We start from the raw sequence: 21,655 nt of genomic DNA, 5'->3' as shown, positions 1-21,655 counted from the left end.
CCAAGGTAAGGCTGCCGAGCTGGGGGAGGGACAGCAACATTCCCTTGCCCATTAAGTGGGAATTTGTCACATTTTTCCATTCCATAATTAAATAATTCTGAGTAAAGTGCAGGGACGATGGTGAATTCCACTGAATTCTGGTGCCTGTGACCAAAAAAGAGCTTGAAATAAGGAAATTCACATCACCAGGTGCTTGGACCATTTTATTGTGCAGAAATCAGGGGGTTATGCTGCTGTTCTGCAGAATGGGGCCATCCTCTGGTTTCCCAGCATCAATGTCCAAGGAAGCCCTTCAGCACCTCCATCCTGAACCTGGCCATTCTCAGGAGGAGCTGAACAGCAACTCTGCACAGCAGCTTGAGCCAAAATCCAGGTTGTACTGATCTTTTTCACATTGTTACCATCCCATAATTAGATCTGGATTTATTCGTTCTGTTTCCAACATGGTAACTCTGACCCCAAAATTTGTTGAATAAACAACATCCATTTGCTGCAGAGCTCATCCCTGGTGAACAGTGTCCAAAAATTGCTTGTTTCCTTAGTTTTTCCCACTCTAAAGCCTCTGTGTTGTGTGAGGAGGGCAGGTACCTGTCTCACACCAGAGCTCTTCCTAAGGCACATTCCTGCAGTGGTTGGGATGATGTTGACAGTGCCAAGAGCTCCTCATTCCTGGGAGAGACCTGGGCAGCAGACACATCTCATACTCAGGGGAAGTTGTCCCTCCTTTTCCCACTGCCTTAAATCCAGGGGAAAGCAACGTGCCACTGCTTCTGGAAAGGGAAGTGAGAGTGAAAGCCTTGGGTGGTGAGTCATGCTTTGGAGAGTGTCAAGGTTTAGCCCTGACTAAAAACGCCAGGAACCTCAACTCTGCCTTGCTACAAAAAGAAAACTATAAAAAATACACACCAATCTCATGAGTCAAATGAGATAGGACACTGGTGTGCAGGAGGACACACAGAAAAAGAAAAAGGGCAAGCAGGCTCCAAGCTTAACGTTGCAAACAGTGATTTAATTACCTAAAAGAGTTGGAGGATAAATGCAAGGCAAAAATAAACTTTTCATACAGTTTTTGTTCACTCCCCCCGCCTCCCTCTAAAGAGTCTATAGCATTCACCCCCTTTCCTCTTTTATAACCACCAGACCTGGGTAGGGAGGCAGGGTGTGGGGGAGTATTTTTTTCAGTCCACAGAGCAGGTCCATACATCTATTCATCACCACAATTCTTCTACTATGAATACTCTTTATCTATACTTATCTCTCTTTCTCATCAGGCAGTTTCTCTGCTCTCACCCCCACCCTCTTAAGAAGCAGTCTCTCTGCTCACCCCCCTTTCCCTCTTTCCAAACCCACAACACAGACAGGGGGCAGGTTGAGAGGGGTTTGTTCTCTGGTCAGTCCAATCAGGGAGAGGGGTTTTTCTACTTAGCCAGGGGTCCCTCCCACAAGAGACAGTCCTCTGGGAACTTCTTTGACGTGGGTCCAATCTCACGAGCAACATCCTGCCTGAATTCTGCTGCAACATGAGTCTCTTTGTCCATAAGGTGCTGTGCAGACTCTGCCGAGCTGAGGCCAGGCTGCTTCCATGCCAGGAGCAAGGAAAAGGCCTTTCTCTTCCTTGAAAAGGCCTCTGTAGCTTTAACTCTTTCGAGACTCCAAACTGGATCACAGCCCTCTCCAGGCATCCACCTGCTTCTCTGGCATGGGCTGTGGGTGGATTTCTGTACCCTTGTGGGCTCCATGGGCTGCAGGGGAACCTCCTGCTCCCCCCATGGCCTTCAGCACAGCTAGCAGAGAGTTTTCAGCTCCAGCACTGGAGCAGCTCCTCCCCCACCTTCTTCACTGACCTTCACGTCTCCATGCTGTTCTCCCTTCTCATGTTTTTATCTCCATCACCTCCTCCTCCAACTACAAAGAAATGAAAAAAGTGTGTGCCTGCTTTGTTTTGATTTCTTCTTAAATATATTTTCACAGAGGCGTAACCAGCACCTCCAATTGGCCCAAACTTGGCCAGCAGCATGTCCATCACCTTCAGAGCCATCAGAGATTGGCTCTGCGGGACTTGATGTAAAAACTTCCAGAACTTGCACTCAGGACACACAGGAGCCATCTCTGTGTCACTCCCACCCCTCAGACACCTCCCTAGGCCTACTACAACAGCTTCTGAGGAGTCTGAATTTCTCCTAGATGTTAAAAACACTTCACTGATGTTTTGGGCCAATCAAAACCACCACAAGCATGTAGACAGTGAAAGGGTTCTGCTTCATGTGGAAGCCCAGGAACCACATGGCCATCCCATTCCCCACCAGCCCACAGAGGGAAATCCCCAGACAGACCCCTGCAAGAGCAATCAGTGTGTAGGGAAAGCTCGAGCATTGATCTGGGAGATATTCCTCCAAGTCCACAGATCCATTCAGGGTGAGGTTTGTTGTGCTGTTCTCCTCCATGGTGAATGATCCTGTTCCCAGTGGTTGTCTTCTCTTTTTCCCACCACATCCTAGGGAGAGATGGGGACCAGAGGGAAATAAGGGCCATCAGCATTCCCAGCACTTCCCATCTGCTCACACAGCACCACACCAGCCCCAGGAAGAACTCCCACCCCTGCAGTGCCCAGGACAAGGACAGGCGTCATCTGCCACCAGTCCATCCCTGGACTCTTACCTCCTGTAGGGACAGTGCTGTCACAGGAGCCCCAGGAGAAAGGATTTGGGGATGGCTGCTGGGACCACTGGCTATGCTTCAGCCTCATCCCTCGTGCCTGGTGTGCAGCCCTTAGCCCAGAGATCACATGCCATGGTCAGAGCCTCCCCTCACAATCTCACCACATCAGTGACAGCTTCCCCTCACATGTCCCAGGGACAGAGATCTTGTCAGGAGGAGGTGGCCATGTCACCCCCTTCCACTCCTTCCCCCAGTTCTTCATGAGGAGCTGCTGATCTGTTATGATCCTATTAATTCAGACACTGAAATTCTATAATTTTCAACACCATTTACTGGGTCTAAAACAATGAAGAAGGAGAGTACAGCACAGATAATATTATGTCCCTTCAGATGCTGTGAACCTTGAGGCAAAATACTCCTCTGGTGAGGGAAGATCCTGTCCATGGAAAGCCTGCTCCACTATGGTCCTTTCAGCTTCTACAGGGTTTTGTGAACCCCTCAGAAATTCCAGACCTCATTGTGAACCCAGTCCCTGCCCCTTGGGTGCCAACAGAGCCCCTGAGCAGCAGCCATGAGGACAAGCACTGGCCTTGTGTCGACTTGCTGTGGGAAATTACCAGTGCCCAGACACAGGAGTGCACGAGGGCTTTGCCCACAGCCTCTCATCACATCCCATCTAACCACAATCAGCAGCCCAATTTCCCCTGCTGAGCATGTGTCTCCTCTGAGATTAGGTTTGTGGGGTACATGGTGCTGCCAGTGTGCTCTTATCTCCAAGTGGTTCCTGCCACACAATCTCAGCCTTTCACAGCACAGGGACTGGCATTTTGTTGCGTATTTTCTGCCCTTCTTTCATGCATTTTCCATCTCCTCTGGAGCTGTATCCTGTGCTTGTCATCCCCCAGACTGATGTGCTCCAAAGATATCCTTGTTGATGCACAAGGTCCATGGTCTCTCCAGGGTGTCCAGCCTGGAGCTGCAGGATTTGGAGCTAGAGGAAGACTTGACACAAGGAGAGAACACAAGTTCAAGGTCCATCCCTGAGAGGGAGATGGAGAAAGGTGCAACTCCTGGAAGTGTGTCCCAGAAGGAAGTTGGGAGAAGTCTTTGAGCGCCAGATACATGTCACTAGAGGCACTGAGCAACTTGTGCTGTTGCAGGTCTGCACATCAGGGATTTCTCACTCTTGGAGGTCTCTGGCTCATCTCTCTCACCTCTCTGCCATCCTGGGAATGTTATATGTCCCCTCCTGTGTTGATGGATACCCACCATCCACCACCACACAGGGAAAGCCAGCAGCCCCTCACATGGTGGGACAACAGCAGAGAATGGCAGGAGGAGAGGAAGGGGGTGACATGGCCACCTCCTCCTGACAAGATCTCTGTCCCTGGGACATGTGAGGGGAAGCTGTCACTGATGTGGTGAGATTGTGAGGGGAGGCTCTGACCATGGGATGTGATCTCTGGGCTAAGGGCTGCACACCAGGCACGAGGGATGAGGCTGAAGCAGAGCCTGTGGTCCCAGCAGCCATCCCCAGATCCTTTTCCCCTGGGGCTCCTGTGACAGAGCTGTTCCTACAGGAGGTAAGAGTCCAGGGATGGAGTAGTGGGTGATGCCTCCTTTCTAGGGACAGGACTGCACAGGGTGGGAGTTTGTCCTGGGCACTGCAGGGGTGGGGGTTGTTCCTGGGGCTGGTGTGGTGCTGTGTGAGCAGATGGGAAGTGCTGGGAATGCTGATGGCCCTTATTTCCCTCTGGTTCCCCATGTCCCCCTAGAAGGTGGTGGAAGAAGGAGAAGGCTGCCACTGGGAACAGGATCATTCACCATGGAGGAGAGCAGCACAACAAACTTCACTTTTAATGATACAATTTATGGATATCAGGACTGGGAGAAATTTATGATGCGTGGATGCTTGGGCATTCCATATACAAGGATTGCCATTTCTGCGGTCGGTCTGGGGATTTCCCTCTGTGGGCTGGTGGGGAATGGGATGGTTGTGTGGTTCCTGGGCTTCCACATGAAGCAGAACCCTTTCACAGTCTACATCCTAAATCTGGCTGTAGCTGACTTCTGCCTGCTCCTCCTGTTGCTCCTGCTTATACTGGAGTTTCTGACCTTAGCAATATTTTGCACGTCTTTGTTTCGTTTTTTTGTTCAGTATTGGAATTTTTTGAGTGCCCTTGGGCTCCCATGCTACCTGTTTGACCTGAGCGGCCTGGGGCTGCTGACAGCCCTCAGCATGGAGCGCTGTGTCTCCATCCTCTGCCCCATCTGGTATCGCTGCCACCGCCCCCGGCACCTCTCGGGTATCGTCAGTGGGTCCCTCTGGGTTCTCATTGGGGTTTTGGTTTCCTCCTTCTATTTCCGCTACAACTTTATTGGGTACTATGCGACCATCCTTGCAGTTGTAGCCCTCACCATTTCCGTGGCTTTTTCCCTCATGATGTTGGTTTCCAACCTGCTCCTGTTCCTCAAACTCCGCTGTGGCTCCCAGAGGAGACACCCAGGGAGGCTCTTTGTCACCATCCTGCTCAACGTCCTGCTCTTCTTCATCTGTGGCATCCCTTTTTGTGTGGAGGTTCTCCTCAAGCTTCCTTTTTCTGATGCTTTAGTCCCCGGAAACATCTACTTTCTGCTGGCACTGCTGAACAGCAGCCTCAACCCTGTGATTTATGTGCTGGTGGGGAGCTGGCGGCAGCGTCGCTTCCAGCGCTCCGTCAAAGTCGCCCTGCGGAGGGTGTTTGAGGAGAAAGCCAGGAGTGAGGAGGGCAGCCATGGCCCTGGGGACACTGCTGTGGTGGAGGAGACAGCTCTGTGAGGCACTGCTGGACGTGAGGCACCTGGAGATGTGTCACCTCAAAGACACCCACAAATATGGGACCATGTGGGCACATGGCTCTGAGCTCAGTCTTGTTCCTGTATTCCCTCTGAATGACCCTCATTGCCTCAGCCTCAGGGAATAAACTCCATCTCCTTTGGCTCAGCAGATGAGTTTCATGGGGTTTTGGGGGATCTCTTGCCTGGGCAGAGTGTGACGGGTTAAGCCCTGGGGACATATCCTGTATGGGAGGGCAGCAATTTCCCAAATCTCTGTGGGGCTGGGGCCTCTGGATGGCAGGAGAAAGGTAAGGATCTCAAGGAGCATCCTTCCCCGTCTGTCTGACAGAGCCAGCCCTGCACTCCCTGCTGATGGGAAGAGACCAAACTGACCCAAGGTAGGGCTGCCGAGCTGGGGGAGGGACAGCAACATTCCCTTGCCCATTAAGTGGGAATTTGTCACATTCTTTCATTCCATAATTAAATCATTCTGAGTAAAGTGCAGGGACGATGGTGAATTCCACAGAATTCTGGTGCCTGTGACCAAAAAAGAGCTTGAAATAAGGAAATTCACATCACCAGGTGCTTGGACCATTGTATTGTGCAGAAATCAGGGGGTTATGCTGCTGTTCTGCAGAATGGGGCCATCCTCTGGTTTCCCAGCATCAATGTCCAAGGAAGCCCTTCAGCACCTCCATCCTGAACCTGGCCATTCTCAGGAGGAGCTGAACAGCAACTCTGCACAGCAGCTTGAGCCAAAATCCAGGTTGTACTGGTCTTTTTCACGTTGTTACCACCCCATAATTAGATCTGGATTTATTTGTTTTGTTTGTTTCCAACATGGTAACTCTGACCCCAAAATGTGTTGAATAAACAACATCCATTTGCTGCAGAGCTCATCCCTAGTGAGCAGTGTCCAAAAATTGCTCGTTTCCTTAGTTTTTCCCACTCTAAAGCCTCTGTCTTGTCTGAGGAGGGCAGGTACCTGTCTCACACGAGAGCTCTTCCTAAGGCACATTCCTGCAATGCTTGGGATGATGTTGACAGTGCCAAGAGCTCCTCATTCCTTCTGGGAGAGACCTGGGCAGCAGACACACCTCTTGCTCAGGGGAAGTTGTCCCTCCTTTTCCCACTGCCTTAAATCCAGGGGAAGACAACGTGCCACTGCTTCTGGAAAGGGAAGTGAGAGTGAAAGCCTTGGGTGGTGAGTCATGCTTTGGAGATTGTCAAGGTTTAACCCTGACTAAACGCCAGGCACCTTGACTCTCTCTTGCTACAAAAAGAAAACTATAAAAAATACACACCAATCTCATGAGTCAAATGAGATAGGACACTGGTTGGCAGGAGGATGCACAGAAAAAGGGCAAGCAGGCTCCAAGCTTAAAGTTGCGAACAGTGATTTAATTACCTAAGAGAGTTGGAGGATAAATGCAAGGCAAAAATAAACTTTTCATACAGTTTTTGTTCACTCCCCCCCCCAAAGAATCTATAGTATTCACCCCCTTTCCTCTTTTATAACCACCAGACCTGGGTGGGGGGGCAGGGGGTGGGGGAGTATTTTTTTCAGTCCACAGAGCAGGTCCATACATCTATTCATCACCACAATTCTTCTACTACAAATACTCTTTATCTATACTTATCTCTCTTTCTCATCAGGCAGTTTCTCTGCTCTCACCCCCACCCTCTTAAGAAGCAGTCTCTCTGCTCACCCCCCTTTCCCTCTTTCCAAGCCCACAACACAGACAGGGGGCAGGTTGAGAGGGGTTCTTTGGTCAGTTCAATCAGGGAGAGGGGTTCTCTACTTAGCCAGGGGTCCCTCCCACAAGAGACAGTCCTCTGGGAACTTCTTTGGCATGGGTCCAATCTCATGAGCAACATCCTGCCCGAATTCTGCTGCAACATGAGTCTCTTTGTCCATAAAGTGCTGTGCAGACTCTGCCGAGCTGAGGCCAGGCTGCTTCCATGCCAGGAGCAAGGAAAAGGCCTTTCTCTTCCTTGAAAAGGCCTCTGTAGCCTTAACTCTTTTGAGACTCCAAACTGGATCACTGCCCTCTCCAGGCATCCACCTGCTCCTCTGGCATGGGCTGTGGGGGGATTTCTCCACTCCTGTGGACTCCATGGGCTGCAGGGGAACCTCCTGCTCCCCCCATGGCCTTCAGCACAGCTAGCAGAGAGTTTTCAGCTCCAGCACCGGGAACACCTCCTCCTCCACCTTCTTCACTGACCTTCACGTCTCCATGCTGTTCTCCCTCACATATTTTCACCTCCACCTCCTCCTCCTCCAACTACAAAGAAGTGAAAAAAGTGTGTGCCTGCCTTGATTTCTTCTTAAATATGTTTTCACAGAGGCGTAACCAGCACCTCCAATTGGCCCAAACGTGGCCAGCAGCATGTCCATCACCTTCAGAGCCATCAGAGATTGGCTCTGTGGGACCTGATGTAAAAACTTCCAGAACTTGCACTCAGGACACACAGGAGCCATCTCTGTGTCACTCCCCACCCCTCAGACACCTCCCCAGGCCTACCACAACAGCTTCTGAGGGATCCAAATTTCACCTAGATGTTAAAAATACTTTCCTGATGTTTTGGGCCAATCAAAACCACCACATTGACACACATGAGGTTAAACATCTAAGAAGCATTGATTAACAGAGTTGTTAATGATTAACAGAACAGAGCAACTTCCACAGCTGAGAGGGATTTTCTCTCCCTGTCTCCCATTTTCATGTCCATTGGAAAGTAGAAACTTTCTGAGGTACAACCTCTTATCCAGGAAAGGACTCCCATCAGCCAGGGAGTTTCTCCCAAGGCAAGTGCAGAAGGATCATGATCCTTCCATGTATTTTTCTAGCTCCAAGCACCTTCCTTGTCTCCAGTGTCACCCAGGCCACTCCCTACCTGAGCTTCCTGTTTTCCATGGAAATATAGAATGGTTTGGGTTGGAAGGGACTTTAAACACCATCCTCTTCTGACCCCCTGCCACAGGCAGGGACTAGAGTACATTGCTATTCCACTAAAGTATGTTGCTCCGAGCTCCATCCAACCTGTCCTGGAAAACTTCCAGGGATCGAGGGGCAGCCACAGCTTCCCTCAGACACACCTCAAGTGGAGCCAAACCTCAAGTCACAGCTGCAACATGAGCGGAGCTAAAACCATCCAGACAGCCCAGAGAAAATGGGAGAACCCAGCATAGGCAGTTCCAGCTTCAACCCCTTGTCCTGACAAGACAGCCCACAGCCCCAAACTCAGTGTGCATTTTTGGGAAAAGACTTCCAGAGGCAATCCCAAACACCTGCCCACTTGTCTGGGCAACAGGGCTCAGTGTGAATTTTCGACACCTCAGTCTTCTCATGTGTCAGGACTTGCTGGAGATGGACAGGAATCACTCAGGAATTGTTCTGCACTGCTGTGCCAAGATTTCTTATCCACCTGCATGCTGGTTTTAAGCAAACACACCAAGAAAATCCATTTGCAGAATGTCTGATTCTTGGAGACTCAATTTTAATATTCCATAAGGTAGGGAAGCTCATTTCTGAAGCAGAGAAAGCTCAGAGCTGTTGAATAGGAAAGATTCAAAGCAAAGACTTGAAAACAAAAGCTTTCAAAGGTGTCCCTGCCCATGGAGAAAGGGTCAGAATGTGACGATCTGTAAGGTTCCTTCCGACCCAAACCTTTCCATGATGATTCGTCACATCATGCAGAATCCACCCCAGGCAGGAGTTCCCCTGCTGCACACAGCACCAGCCTGACAGAGCTCCAGGAGCATTTGGACAGCACTCTCAGGCACAGGGAGGGATTGTTGGGATGGCCAGGGAGCAGGTGCAGGAGATGGCCAGGATGGTGCAGGGCCAGGAGCTGAACTCCGTGATCCTTGTGAGTCCATTCAAACTCAGGATGTTTTTTGATTCTGTTTCACAGTGATTCTATTTCATGAGGATTCCACTTTATGATGATTCCACTGTGTTGTCCCTATTCTGGGGCTCTGGCACATCCTCAAAAGCCCTCTGGAAGGCAACTCTAACAGAGAGGTTGAATTCCTTTGCACAGCTCCCAGCCAGGAAGTAAATCAGAGGGTGGGCACTGCTGTTGGCACAGGCGAGCAGGACAGAGGTGCTGAGGGCAAAGACAGAGGGGTCAAAGGCTCTCAGCAAGAGCCAGAACCCAAAATGAGTGGTGAAGAAGGGAAAGAAGGTGACAGGCAGCAGGACCAGGGCACAGAGCTTCCGTGGGGGCTGTTTCCATGAGCAGCACAGGAGCCTGGCCAGCAGGGCTAGAGCAGAGCAGATCAGGGTGAGCACTGAGAAGAGGTAGCTCAGCACCAAGGCCACCAGCACTGAAGGGCAGAAACAGGGGGTGACGGTGAGCAGGAAGGAGAGGAGCCAGAGCAGAGCACACAGGAGCACCGGGAAGCGCTGGGAGCGGTGGCAGGGCCAGCAGGACACAGGGAGGACAAAGAGAGCTGTCCCAGCACTGAGGGCTGTCAGAGAGTAGAGCCGGGCAGTGAAAGAGAAGAGGATGGTGACGTTCAGCCTGGCTGTCACACCCCGTGAGCCCAGCTGGTGGCAGAAGCTCTCTGGGCCATAAAATATCCCCAGGGCGATGGTGATGAAGAGCAGGAAGCTGAAGTCAGCGATGGCCAGGCTGAGGATGCAGATGGTGATGGGTTCCTGCGGGTGTGGAAGCCGAGGAGCCAGAGGACAGCCCCGTTCCCCACCATTCCACACAGGCACAGGAGCAGCATGACAGGGACTCTGCTCGAGTGGCTGTTGTCACACTCGGTCCAGTTGGAGTGCTTGTCCTCATTCCAGCTCCCATTGGAGACTTTCCCACCGGGCTGGCTCCAGCAGGCAGGGCTGGCTGTCTCTGTGGCGGGGGACAATGTGCTCATTGTGACACCTCTGCTGCTTCTCCTTCCCCTCACACAGCTGCAGGGGTGACAAACACACACACCTTACCAACACTGCTGTCCCCCACACGTGGCTTTTCCCATCTTTTCCCACCCCCAGCTTCCATGTGGAGCAGCACAGGGAGAGGCAAGGGACAGGACAGATTGCTAGCAGGATGTGGGAGATGGGTATGACTGCAGGAGATTCATTTCAGTATTCTCCCCCTCCCTTTCCCCACAATATTTAGAGCTTTAATACCCTACGGACCAAAATTCCCCTACCAAAATCAGTCAGCAGGTCCCATCTCAAAGAGGGAGACACTGATTACATTGAAAGAGAAGAGTCTCACCTTTCCTTTCTCAGCCTGGAGAATTTCACTGGAGCAGACACACTGTGGGTTCACATTGCCTCACACACACCAGCTGCTGTCCCTGGGTCAGGATATTCAAGAGCTTCCCTGGAATGCTCACTTGGGAAAGGGGAGAGAAGCCTGCTGGGTGAGCCTGGGCAGTGTCCAGTGAGGGGTCTGTCCCAGGCCCCCTTTTGTCCCTGCTGGATCATGTTCTCCAGGGCTCTCACAAACAGGGAACTATTTCAGAGCCTTTGCTGGGATCAGAGCTCTGCTTCTAATCTGCCGTTGGCTTTGTCCAGGAAATGAGTAACAGGAGAGAGCCTCAGCAATGAGACCTGTGGGAAAGCAGTTTGTCTCTGTGTCAGGTTCCTCTTTGGTTTTAAAGCAACCCCAATCCTGAAATCTTGTCTTCTGAACTGCCTGAACTTGGCCCCTCTCATTCCTGGGGTGAATCCCTAGGACCTTGCACTACAAAATTTGATTGCTGGTTCAAATATTGTTTTGCTACTTGTATACCATAACTTCAATGGTATTTGACTTTCACCATGCAGTTTCCAAGAGGATTCATGCAATAATGGAATGCTGTGTGTGAGCTGGAGCACAGGCATACAGCAGAGGGATGATTTAACATTTCAGAAAAGTCATTTTTTCTGAGAAGAGGTGAATCAGTGCTGCTCTCTTGGCTACAACCATTAGAAAGTTAGAGGTTTCATTCGACTCATCTTCTACACTCCCTTGGGAGTCAGACAGCAGCCGACAGTGAATTCCGCAGAATTCCTAGAAAGCTGAAATGTGATGATTCCCATCCAGACTGACATGTGTCTGGGAGCTGGGATGCTGCTGCTGGAATCTGGTGTGTGTGGAGACCCTGGGAGCAGAACTGCCTCCTCTCTCCCTCACTGACACTGTGTTTGTGTCCCCAGCTATGGAATCTCACATCCCCTCACTGGGCCAATCCTTTCCAGTGCAAACAGTTCCTGATCCATGAGCTAAAGGGGCTCCAGGAGAGGTGGAGATGGACTTTGGAGAAGGGCTTGGAGTGACAGGACAAGGGGGAATGGCTTTCTCACTGACAGAGGGTGGGTTCAGATGTGATATTGGGGAGAAATCCTTCCCTGTGAGGGTGCTGAGGCACAGGTTGACCAGAGAAGCTGTGGCTGCCCCAGGATGCCAGGAAGTGTCCAAGGCCAGGTTGAATTGCATTTGGAGCAACCTGGACTTTTGGCCGGTGTTGCTGCTGGTGAAGGGGTGGGATCAGTAAAAACAACCACAGGTGGTGCTAGGAATGAGGAGGAGGATGAGTTCTGGTGAAGGGCTGACAGGGGGATAACAGCACTCCAAAATCTGATCTCTTATAGCTTTTATTGCATCATTAAGGGGATTGGCAGTAATTAATGTGGGGTCTAACTGCTGATAACCTGGCTGCAAGCAACTCTTTTCTGTCCTTCCCTTGGACAGAGTGTGCCTACAGCAGAATGAGAAAAATGGAAATTCTTGGCTCAGCTGTGCTCCCTTGAGTCCAGGGAAGGTTTTGGCAATGATTCCAGAGCTCTTCCCAGAATGGGAGTTGTTCCTCACAAGCACCCAGCTGCCTCACCAGCACTGCCAGCATTCCAGTGCCACCAGCACCACCAGCACCCCTCTGCTGCTGGAGGGACCATGACCCCTCAGGGAACAGAAATGAGCAATGGTAGAAACCTGTCAGGAATGGGACAGCAGTTGGAGAATGGGACATTCTGCAGGGAAGGAGTGTTTTTGATCAAGAGGAAATGAAGAGCCATTCACACAGTTCTGGTGGAGCTTTTGAAAAAAGCCACTTCCTTTGCAGTTAAAAAAACAAAAAAGACACCGAAAGTGGAAGTGAATCGCAGATGTAGCCAAAGCTGCAATTCCCGACTGCCCTGTGACTCCACCGAGCAACACTGCGAGAGGGCATAGAGGGGAGTCAGCGGGACAGGAGAGGGGATCTCTGGGGATCTGGGCACTCTGTCCTTCATTTTACTGCTCTGGGAGGATCCACTTTAGGATATTGATCCCAAAGCAGCAAGAGATTTCAGGAAGCAGTGCTGATCAGGACAGACACCCTTTGCCTGCTGCTGCCCCACACTGAACAGGTCAGTGCAATGTTTTCCTTCCTCCCTACCCCACCTGCCTCTCCTCCAGCAGTTGCTCTGCTCCTGCCACCCTCTCCATGGGACTGCAGTGTCCTCCCCAGCTCCTCCCTCGTCTGCCCTGAGCTTTCCTTCTGTATCTTGATATTGAAATCAGATGGAAAAAAACTTTTTAATGCAATGGAACACATAGGGAAGCAGGAATTCTTTATCTGTGCAGGTCATATGGAAGGATCTCTCCTTTTTCTGTGTGTGGAGAGACTTTACAACAGGGGTTTTATCCATTATAATCTTTCAAAGTCATAAAAAAAGTGTTTCCTAATACATAAACATCACTGAATGTATTCACTGTATTCACTGTACAGTATTGCAGTATTCACTGAATGCTGCAATATTAGAGGTGACCCTCCTTGAACTCCTGTTCCTTCTTGTTACAGAACTTGTCCCAAAAGCACTGGAGGCCTCCTTATCTCTTTCTCCACTGGTTCCGGACACGTTTATAGTTCTCTGTCCATGCTCCTTTACAACCTTTTATGTTTTTGTCCAGCTGGTCTTTCAGCAGCTTCAGGGAAGCTGAAAATTTTTATTCTCTGTGTTCTTTAAAATTCTTCTGCCAAACTGCCCAAACCTCCCACCTCCCTCTCCCATCCCACTATTTCCACCATCCTCCTCCCCTGCACATCTCACTGCTCTCTACTGAATCCTTCCTGCTGCAGGGAGCTGCTGAGGAGCTGCATGGTCCATCCTGGGATTCTCCAAGCACTGACTCCCCATCCACTCTGACCACAGCCAGAGGCCTCATCCCACCGCCTGCCCAGCGTCCATCCATGGAGGTGAGCACTGTCACCCCCCCTCCTGCCTCACCCACTGAAGGAGATGATCCATGTGAGATAGATGTCAGCAGCATGGCCATACACAGTGTCACACTGCTCATCGGCCTCTGTGGGCTGGCTGGGAATGGGGCTGTCATCTGGCTCCTCAGACTGAAAGGCCTTAACTCCAGAATCTTTGATCTGGCTGTTGTGGACTTCCTCCTCCTCCTCTTCACAGTCCCCTCTGCCCTGCTCTTCCTGGTGGAGGATGTGTCCTGCTCCACTATCATGTCCCAGGTGTACCTGAGCTTCCTTTTCGGGGTGTCAGTGTTCTCCTGCTACTGGGTGCTGTGGTGGCTGACAACCGTCGACATGTTGATGGGCACGTGCAAACCGTGCCTGCTCTGCTGCCACCTTCCCAAGTGCCTGCTGTGGGTGATGTTCTCTGTCCAATCCTTGGCCTGCTTAGCTCTCATCGCTGTCATTCCCATGGTGGCTTCCCTGTGTCCATCAGAGCAGGAGGAGCAATGTCAGGTGGCTCTCATCTCCATGTCCACCATCACCCTGCTCCTCTTAGTTGTACCCAGCGTCATTTTCACATCAATCAACTTCATTAAGGCAAAACGTGGCTCCCAGCAGCAGCAACTCAAGAATCGCGACATTGTTATCTTCCTCATTGTGCTCTTCACACTCCTCCTCACCCTCTGGAACTTCCTGCAGCAGCTCGGCTACATTGTTGTGTCCTCCCAGGTTTTTTTCCTGCTCAACTCCATCAACAGCACCAGCAAACCCTTCATCTACTTCCTGGTGGGGAGGTGTTGGAGGAACTTCTCCGTGGGGTCCCTAAGGGAATCTCTCCAGAGGGTTTTTGAGGAGCAGGAAGACAACTCTGCCCGCAAAAAAGACACCACCACAGACACAGCAGTCTGAGCCTGTTGATCCCTTCAACTGCACTGCTGAAAGACCCCAACACAGTGGCTGAGGGTTTCCTTGAGACACCTGATTAATAAATATCCACAGGATCTCCCTCCCACTCTGTATTCCTGCAGGAGAAGCAAGCAGGGGCAGGTGGGAGGGATGCTCTGCAGGGAGCACATTGGAGCATGGCTTTCCTCCTCCCTCCCAGGTCCTAGAACACTATTCCCCCAAAGGGATATTTCCCAACACAGCTGTGATCCCAGAAATCCCCCTGGCACCATGTTCCTGCATCCCACTGCAGTCTGATATCAATAAACAGCATCCTGAACCCTGAGCTGCCTTCACCCCATCTGCCAGCGCTTGCTGCCTTCCTCTGGCTCCTGCTGCCAGCCGGGAATGGGGGTGGAGGGAGGGAGGGAGGGAGGGAGGGGACACAGGCATGGCTTGTGCTCCCTGCAGCAAACATGATCCCGAGTGCCCAGAGCTGGGATGGCAGCGGCACAGCCGGCATGGGCAGGATGGCCCAGGGGCTCAGCATTCCCTTCCCAGCTGCTCTCTGAGTGGCACAGCAAAGATCTCCCTGGTCCCGGCTGGAGCAGGGCAGGAGTGGGGCTGTCAGGGGGGAAGGTGGCCCTGGGGGGAGTCTGGGTGTGTCGGAGGGGTCAGGAGGGGTCAGGAAGGGTGTGGATGCTGCCGATCCCAAATGTCCTCACTGGGGAGCAGCAGAGCTACAGGTTGTGCTCAGAGCCAGGGAGAGGCCAGGAAAGCTGCTGGATGGGATGGAATGGGATGGGATGGGATGGGATGGGATGGGATGGGTGGGACGGGAGTAGGGTGGAAATAGGAATGGGGAGCGATACCAAAAGGGGCTGGAATAAACTTTCTAACACCATGGGAAGCATTACGAAGCAGGAATTCTTTACCTGCACAGGACACACAGAAGGATCTCTCATGGTTCTGTGTCTGAGGTGAGACTTTACAGCAGGGGTTTTATCCATTATAACCATATATAGTCATTAAAACTTATCTAATACCTAAACATCACTTTCCTCAGACTAATTTCTGTGCATCCACATCCTCCTGAGTGTCTGCCGTGGTTTCAGCCTCAGCCAACACCAGGCACCTATGGCAGCTGCTTGCTTGTTCTCTCCCCTGCCACATCCGGGAAGAGGGGAGGAAAAAAGAAATTAGTTAAGCGTTCATGAGTCGAGATAAGGACAGTGAGAAAACACTTCAAGGGAAAAACAGGCTCCACTTAAAGTTGCAAAGTGAATTTATTACTAACAGAGTCAAAGGAGGATAATGAGAAGTAAAAGAAACCCTTAAAGACACTGTTTTTCCTCTCACCCCCTCCCTCCTTCCCACCAACAGTGCAGGGAGGGCAGGGTGTGGGGCTTTGGGTCAGCTCATCCCCAGGATCTTCCACTGCTCAGGGAGAGAGGTCCTTCCCTGCATTGCCATGGTTTCCCTTCCACAGGAGACAGTTCTCTGGGAACTCCTCCAGTGCAGCTCCAAACTCAGGAGCAGCAGCAGCACAGACAATCCTGCTGCAATGTGAGCTCCTCCCACGGGCAGTCAGTCCTCCCAAACTGCTGTGCTTGGCTCCCTCATCCACGGGCTGCACTCCTCCAAGCACAGGCTGCTCCAGCCTGGAATCAAGGGCTCTCTATCTCCACTGGGACTTCCACTGGATCACAGCCTCCTCCAGGCACCCACCCACTTTGGCATGGGGCACTTCCTCCATGGGCTGTGGGTGGATTTCTGCATCCCTGTTGGACCCCATGGGCTGCAGGGGCACAGCTGCTTCACCATGGTCTTCACCACAGCCTACAGAGGAAACTTGCCTCTGGTGCCTGGAGCACCTCCTCCCTCACCTTCTGCACTGCCCTTGGTGTCTCCATGTTGTTTCCCTCACATGTTGTCACCTCCTCTTCCTCCTTCCCTGGCTAGAAACAACTGCATGCACATTTGCTTTGATTTCTTCTCCAATATGTTATCACAGAGGAGTACCCACCATCTCTAACTGGCACAGGCTTGGCCAGCAGCATATATGTCATCTTCAGAGCATTAGAGATTGGCTCTGCTGGGCAGAGTGAAAGCTTCCAGAAGCTTCTCACAGGAGCCATCTTTGTGGCACCCCTACTAACAAAAACTGGGCCAAGCAAAACCAACACAGAGGGTCATTGCATGGGGAGTACAGCCAGAGAACAGGGCTGAGCCAGGCTGCTCTGGCTCAGAGCCATGTGGCCTCATGTCCCCATACTTCTGGCTGTCTCTGACACATCTCCAGGTGCCACATGTCCAGCAGTGCCTCACAGAGCTGTCACCTCCACCACAGCAGTGTCCCCAGGGCTGTGGCTCCCCTGCTCACTCCTGCTTTTCCCCTCAAACACTGTCTGCAGAGCGACTTTGATGGAGCACAGAAGGTGCTGCTGGCAGCTCCCCACCAGCACATAAATCACAGGGTTGAGGGTGCTGTTCAGCAATGCCAGCAGCAAGGAGGAGTTTTCTGGGAATAACTGGACAGAATCAGAAAGGTTGAGGAGAACCTCCAAGCAGAAAGGGATGCTGAAGGCAAAGAAGAGCAGGACGTTGAGCAGGATGGTGACACAGGGCTTCCCTGGCTGCCACCTCTGGGAGCCAAGGGCTACACCTGCAAGGACTGTCTCTGAGTCTCCAGTAAAGGTGAGGTAGAGGGAGGACACCAAAACCCCAGTGAGAACCCAGAGGGACCCACTGATGACACCCGAGAGGTGCTGGGGGCGGTGGCTTTGTACCAGATGGGGCAGAGGATGGAGACACAGCGCTCCAGGCTGAGAGCTGTCAGCAGCCCCAGGCTGCTCAGGTCAAACAGGTGGCACAGAAGTTCCACTGCAAATACAAAATCTGTGTAGAGAGGAGCAAGATAAATCAAAGATGTGCCAAATGCTGCTAAGGTCAGAAAAGCCAAGATAAGCAGGGAGAACAGGAGGAGCAGGGAGAAGTCACCTACAGCCAGATTTAGGGTGTAGACAGTGAAAGGGTTCTGCTTCATGTGGAAGCCCAGGAACCACACAACCATCCCATTCCCCACCATCCCACAGAGGGAAATCCCCAGACAGACCCCTGCAAGAGCAATCAGTGTGTAGGGAAAGCTCGAGCATTGATCTGGGAGATATTCCTCCAAGTCCACAGATTCATTCAGGGTGAGGTTTGTTGTGCTGTTCTCCTCCATGGTGAATGATCCTGTTCCCAGTGGTTGTCTTCTCTTTTTCCCACCACTTCCTAGGGAGAGATGGGGAACCAGAGGGAAATAAGGGCCATCAGCATTCCCAGCACTTCCCATCTGCTCACACAGCCCCACACCAGCCCCAGGAAGAACCTCCACCCCTGCAGTGCCCAGGCCCAGGGCAGGAAAAATCTGCCACTACTCCATCCCCGGACTCTTACCTCCTGTAGGAACAGTGCTGTCACAGGAGCCCCAGGAGAAAGGATTTGGGGATGGCTGCTGGGACCACTGGCTCTGCTTCAGCCTCATCCCTCGTGCCTGGTGTGCAGCCCTTAGCCCAGAGATCACATCCCATGGTCAGAGCCTCCCCTCACAATCTCACCACATCAGTGACAGCTTCCCCTCACATGTCCCAGGGACAGAGATCTTGTCAGGAGGAGGTGGCTTCATCACCCCCTTCCTCTCCTCCCCCCAGTTCTTCATGAGGAGCTGCTGATCTGCTATGATCCTATTAAGTCAGACACTCAAATTCTATAATTTTAAACATCATTTACTGGGTCTAAAACAATGAAGAAGGAGAGTACGGCACAGATAATATTATGTCCCTTCAGATGCTGTGAACCTTGAGGCAAAATACTCCTCTGGTGAGGGAAGATCCTGTCCATGGAAAGCCTGCTCCACTATGGTCCTTTCAGCTTTTACAGGGTTTTGTGAACCCCTCAGAAATTCCAGCCCTCATTGTGAACCCAATCCCTGCCCCTTGGGTGCCAACAGAGCCCCTGAGCAGCAGCCATGAGGACAAGCACTGGCCTTGTGTCCACTTGCTGTGGGAAATCACCAGTGCCCAGACACAGGAGTGCACGAGGGCTTTGCCCACAGCCTCTCGTCACATCCCATCTAACCACAATCAGCAGCCCAATTACCCCTGCTGAGCATGTGTCTCCTCTGAGATTAGGTTTGTGGGGTACATGGTGCTGCCAGTGTGCTCTTATCTCCAAGTGGTTCCTTGGTTCCACAACCTCAGCCTTTCACAGCACAGGGACTGGGATTTTGGTGCTTGTTTTCTGCACTTCTTTCATGCATTTTCCATCTCCTCTGGAGCTGTATCCTGTGCTTGTCATCCCCCAGACTGATGTGCTCCAAAGATACCCTTGTTAATGCACGAGGTCCATGGTCTCTCCAGGGTGTCCAGCCGGGAGCTGCAGGATTTGGAGCTAGAGGAAGACTTGAAACAAGGAGAGAACACAAGTTCAAGGTCCATCCCTGAGAGGGAGATGGAGAAAGGTGCAACTCCTGGAAGTGTGTCCCAGAAGGAAGTTGGGAGAAGTGTTTGAGCGCCAGATACATGTCACTAGAAGCACCGAGCAACTTGTGCTGTTGCAGGTCTGCACATCAGGGATTTCTCACTCTTGGAGGTCTCTGGCTCATCTCTCTCACCTCTCTGCCATCCTGGGAAGGATTTATGTCCCTTCCTGTGTTGATGGATACCCACCATCCACCACCACACAGGGAAAGCCAGAAGCCCCTCACTTGGTAGGACAACAGCAGAGAATGGCAGGAAGAGAGGAAGGGGGTGACATGGCCACCTCCTCCTGACAAGATCTCTGTCCCTGGGACATGTGAGGGGAAGCTGTCACTGATGTGGTGAGATTGTGAGGGGAGGCTCTGACCATGGGATGTGATCTCTGGGCTAAGGGCTGCACACCAGGCACGAGGGATGAGGCTGAAGCAGAGCCTGTGGTCCCAGCAGCCACCACCAGATCCTTTTCCCCTGGGGCTCCTGTGACAGAGCTGTTCCTACAGGAGGTAGGAGTCCAGGGATGGAGTAGTGGGTGATGCCTCCTTTCTAGGGACAGGACTGGACAGGGTGGGAGTTTGTCCTGGGCACTGCAGGGGTGTGGGGTCTTCCTGGGGCTGGTGTGGGGCTGTGTGAGCAGAGGAGAAGTGCTGGGAATGCTGATGGCCCTTATTTCCCTCTGGTTCCCCATCTCTCCCTAGAAGGTGGTGGAAGAAGGAGAAGGCAGCCACTGGGAACAGGATCATTCACCATGGAGGAGAGCAGCACAACAAACTTCACCTTGAATGATACCACCTCTGGAGCTCTGGACTGGGAGGAATTTGTGACACGTGTATGCTTGGGCATTCCATATACAATGATTGCCTTTTTTGGGGTCTGTCTGGGGATTTCCCTCTGTGGGCTGGTGGGGAATGGGATGGTCGTGTGGTTCCTGGGCTTCCACATGAAACAGAACCCTTTCACAGTCTACACCCTAAATCTGGCTGTAGCTGACTTCTCCCTGCTCCTCCTGTTCTCCCTGATTTTTCTCGCTTTTCTGACCATGGCAATATTTTGCACGTCTTTGTTACATTCTATTGCACACTATTGGTATTTTGTGTATATTCTTGGGTTTGCATGCCACCTGTTTTACCTGAGCAGCCTGGGGCTGCTGACAGCCCTCAGCGTGGAGCGCTGTGTCTCCATCCTCTGCCCCATCTGGTATCGCTGCCACCGCCCCCGGCACCTCTCGGGTATCGTCAGTGGGTCCCTCTGGGTTCTCATCGGGGCTTTTGTGTCCTCCCTCTATGTCACCCACACCTTTACTAAAGACTCTGTGACCATCCTTGCAGGTGTAGCCCTCACCATTTCCGTTGTTTTTTCCCTCATGATGTTGGTTTCCAACCTGCTCCTGTTCCTCAAACTCTGCTGTGGCTCCCAGAGGAGACACCCAGGGAGGCTCTTTGTCGCCATCCTGCTCAATGTCCTGCTCTTCTTCGCCTGTGGCATCCCTTTCTGTGTCGTGGTTTTCCTCAATCTTCCTAATTCTAGCCCTTTATTCCCCGGAAACACCTCCTTGCTGCTGGCATTGCTGAACAGCAGCCTCAACCCTGTGATTTATGTGCTGGTGGGGAGCTGCCGGCAGCGTCGCTTCCAGCGCTCCGTCAAAGTCGCCCTGCGGAGGGTGTTTGAGGAGAAAGCCAGGAGTGAGGAGAGCAGCCATGACCCTGGGGACACTGCTGTGGTGGAGGCGACAGCTCTGTGAGGCACTGCTGGACGTGAGGCACCTGGAGATGTGTCACCTCAAAGACACCCACAAATATGGGACCATGGGGGCACATGGCTCTGAGCTCAGTCCTGTTCCTGTATTCCCTATGAATGACCCTCATTGCCTCAGCCTCAGGGAATAAACTCCATCTCCTTTGGCTCAGCAGATGAGTTTCATGGGGTTTTGGGGGATCTCTTGCCTGGGCAGAGTGTGACGGGTTAATTCCTGGGGACACATCCAGCATGGGATGGGAGTGATTTCCCAAATCTCTGTGGGGCTGGGGCCTCTAGATGGCAGGAGAAAGGTAAGGATCTCACAGAGCATCCTTCCCTTTCTGTCTGACAGAGCCAGCCCTGCACTCCCAGCTGATGGGAAGAGACCAAACTGACCCCAGGTAGGGCTGCAGAGCTGGGGGAGGGACAGCAACATTCCCTTGCCCATTAAGTGGGAATTTGTCACATTCTTTCATTCCAGAATTAAATCATTCTGAGTAAAGTGCAGGGATGATGGTGAATTCCACAGAATTCTGGTGCCTGTGACCAAAAAAGAGCTTGAAATAAGGAAATTCACATCACCAGGTGCTTGGACCATTTTATTGTGCAGAAATCAGGGGGTTTTGCTGCTGTTCTGCAGAATGGGGCCATCCTCTGGTTTCCCAGCATCAATGTCCAAGGAAGCCCTTCAGCATCTCCATCCTGAACCTGGCCATTCTCAGGAGGAGCTGAACAGCAACTCTGCACAGCAGCTTGAGCCAAAATCCAGGTTGTACTGATCTTTTTCCCATTGTTACTACCCCATAATTAGATCTGGCTTTATTCGTTTTGTTTGTTTCCAACATGGTAACTCTGA

General features: G+C 51.8%; 2 protein-coding genes and 1 pseudogene across 2 annotated transcripts; 2 read left to right on the top strand and 1 right to left on the bottom strand.

Moving 5' to 3' along the window:
* Nucleotides 1-9,419: 9,419 nt before the first annotated feature.
* LOC146436871 (mas-related G-protein coupled receptor member X2-like) lies at nucleotides 9,420-10,363 on the bottom strand (annotated as a pseudogene).
* A 2,217-nt stretch (nucleotides 10,364-12,580) lies between these two features.
* Nucleotides 12,581-14,737, top strand: LOC146436870 (uncharacterized). The gene is made up of 2 exons (XM_085063288.1): nucleotides 12,581-12,827; nucleotides 13,541-14,737. Exon 2 carries the CDS (start codon nucleotides 13,652-13,654, stop codon nucleotides 14,564-14,566), a length of 915 nt encoding a protein of 304 aa, XP_084919414.1. The 5' UTR covers nucleotides 12,581-12,827; nucleotides 13,541-13,651; the 3' UTR covers nucleotides 14,567-14,737.
* Nucleotides 14,738-19,810: 5,073 nt separating this feature from the next.
* Nucleotides 19,811-20,803, top strand: LOC146436869 (mas-related G-protein coupled receptor member D-like). The gene has a single exon (XM_085063947.1). It carries the CDS (start codon nucleotides 19,811-19,813, stop codon nucleotides 20,801-20,803), a length of 993 nt encoding a protein of 330 aa, XP_084920073.1.
* The last annotated feature ends 852 nt before the right edge of the window (nucleotides 20,804-21,655 follow it).

This window comes from Lichenostomus cassidix, chromosome 5, assembly GCF_008360975.1.
Source record: "Lichenostomus cassidix isolate B80296 chromosome 5, HeHo_3.0, whole genome shotgun sequence".
Taxonomy (NCBI): domain Eukaryota; kingdom Metazoa; phylum Chordata; class Aves; order Passeriformes; family Meliphagidae; genus Lichenostomus; species Lichenostomus cassidix.
This window is presented reverse-complemented; position numbering and strand designations above follow the sequence as displayed.